This window comes from Plectropomus leopardus, unplaced genomic scaffold, assembly GCF_008729295.1.
Source record: "Plectropomus leopardus isolate mb unplaced genomic scaffold, YSFRI_Pleo_2.0 unplaced_scaffold24469, whole genome shotgun sequence".
Lineage (NCBI taxonomy): Eukaryota > Metazoa > Chordata > Actinopteri > Perciformes > Serranidae > Plectropomus > Plectropomus leopardus.
Window position 1 is genome coordinate 410 of NW_024626567.1, and position 2,653 is coordinate 3,062.

Genomic DNA, 2,653 nt, shown 5'->3' on the forward strand with positions numbered 1-2,653 from the left:
CATGTTAGCAGAGTAAGTACAGTTTTGTGCTTTTATACTTTTACATCTGTCTCTGGCGTCCTTAATATGTTGCTGTCTCTGTTGAGCCGTCTTTAGTTTTTAGAGGCCTTAACAGTGGGAGTAACAAGATGCTTTCTGTCACTGAAATCAGTTCTCATCACCCTGATGTTTGTTCAAGTGATCCTTTTAATGATAAGTTTGATTTTAATGAGTTATTTAATTCTACAAAAAGGGGATTTCCTGCCATGATTGACAGCTGTGTGAGCCAATAAGTGTGCTAGTGTTCAATGGTGCTGCTTGCAATTGGTCAGACAGGTGTTTTTGCGGGAACTCTACCCCTGCGGAGACCGCTACTGCGCAGACTCCACCTCCGAAAGATGTCACAAGATGGCAGCCGCCTTATCCGGAATATTTTAGCTTCACTTCAGCATAGCGGAGGTAGCCTATCTGTTGTCCATTTTTATTTGCAGTCTATAGTGTTCACATACAAAAATACGTTTTTGAGTTTTGATTTTATGGCTGTGTAATTTGAAAAGGGTCGCTTGTAGTGAAGAACTACTAGATTATTAAAAACAAACCTTGCAGTTTCCTGCTCAACAGAGCATTTTGGCACCTTTCAACCCATTGTTTTGGTAATGCAGCCTGCAGTCACCATCCTAATCAACCTTGGTTTTAGCCATGAAGAAGCTCTGATAAACCCACTGTACACTAACCGCCCAGCACCAAACAGCAGACAGACAAAGTTAGGAGTGGATTGAGACCAAAACAGAAAACCAAATGGATGGTAATGTTTTTAGCTGCAGAATGTTTCAATAGGTAACTGATGCTAATACTTCTGCTATACACACATTATAGAGTGTTAATATATCAGTGCTGTGTCCATGCCCCCAAAAGGCCAAAAAAATCATGAATGCTTTAATTACGCTTTTGAGAAATCAGACCTATATGTCTTATCCTAACATTATTGTATTCATCATTATAGATTCACAAATTTTAGGGAAAAAATAGAACATACTGAAAAAAAAACTGATATAGAAAAGTTCACAGGCTACATTAAATAATCTCTGAGCAAGCTCCCCAAATTTACCTGGAAGTTTTCTCCAAAGGTGACCCTGGTCTGTGCAGTCCTCACATGCTCAATTCTGGGAGGGGTCATTAACACCTCCAACTGATGAAGGAAATACATAAAAAAATGACAAAATACATAAAACCTTTAGTGTGAAAGTGACAGCTTGGAAAATACAGACTTCAGCCAAGTATTGATCACTCAACCCTGCTGCTACAGCTATTGCCGAACCCATTTACAGAAAAATTTAAATCCTATTTTTAACGCCTTTGATTCTTTAAGGTAAAGACATGTTAGACGTCTTTACAATATGACTTTGACACTCACTAATAAGAGAGGGATTTTTAATGAACAAAGAGTGTTCTCAGCCAGAAATGAAATGAAGACTACTGGAAAGAAGCTGGCAGCAAAATGAACCTGCCTGAAGTCGTTATCTGTCCGGTTCATACCTGGAAGAGCTCCATGTCCTCCCCATTGGGCCGCTGAAAGACACACAGATAATTTCCACCATCTAGCTCTGTTAGCTGAAGTATCCTCAGAGTCCCATTATGGAAAACTTTAATTGGTCTCTCCGGACTGCAGGCAGATAGGGGAGAGAAATGAGCCTGATATTAAAGCAGTCAGTGATGTTGAATGGAAACTAAAACATTTTAATGTATTGATAATATGATCAATGTTGTACTGATTCGTACATTTATAAAAGTAAGTTACCTGTATCGATGTTCCATGATGGTCTTGGATGGTAGCTGCCAGATGGTCCCTCTTGCTGATCCGATAGATTCTGGACAGTGGAGGTAGACAGCAGAACCATACATAGCTGTGACAGAGTGCTTTCGGGATGGCACTCCATGGTGGTGGGTTGGAGGGACAGGAAGAGGAGGAGGCTGGTGGGAGATGGAGGGGGAATCTGCCCTCATCTCCAACTGCACAGTTCTTTTGGCAATGCCCACAGCATTAGTGGCCAGACACTCGTACCTGTGGAGGGATTAACAGCAGCCTTGACTTTTTTAAAAAAAAAACAACTTGCAGCTTAGTATCTAAAATCAAGTCAACAAAGAATTTTTCATATGGCCTAATAACTTTGAGTTAGTATTTGAATTGCTTTTAAAAGGAATACCATGCTTTGCCTGAAGGTGCAAAACTTCACCAACTTCATTTCCTGCCATCTGGACTACTGCAACTCACTCCTTTATGGTTTCAGCTCCACCTCCATTAATAGACTCCAACTAGTCCAGAACGCAGCTGCCCGACTCCTCACCTGCACCAAACCTTGGCACCACATCACCCCAGTCTTAAAAAACCTTCACTGACTCCCTGTCTCCCACCGGAATACCTTCAAGATTCTCGTCCTCACCTTTAAAGCCCTTTAAAGCCCCTACTTTTGGGGACAGAGCCCTCTCCAGGGCTGCTCCCAGGCTCTGGAACTCCCTCCCCCAAGTGAGTCCCTCGCCCAACTTTCAGTCCTGCCTCAAAACCCATCTCTTCTCCTCTGCCTATTCCTAGCCCCCAACCCTGTTTCTTCTTTTTGTTTTTGTTTTTTTCAGTTCAAAAAAGGCGCTATATAACTCCAAAGTATTATTATTATTA

General features: G+C 41.6%; 1 protein-coding gene across 1 annotated transcript; it reads right to left on the reverse strand.

Moving 5' to 3' along the window:
• Positions 1 to 1,087: 1,087 nt before the first annotated feature.
• Positions 1,088 to 2,041, reverse strand: LOC121966419 (matrix-remodeling-associated protein 5-like; the record flags this gene model as incomplete). Its single annotated transcript, XM_042516514.1, has 3 exons — positions 1,088 to 1,168; positions 1,516 to 1,642; positions 1,778 to 2,041. Coding segments are annotated over 3 exons (472 nt in total), but the record flags the coding sequence as incomplete, so codon positions are not given.
• Positions 2,042 to 2,653: the final 612 nt, after the last annotated feature.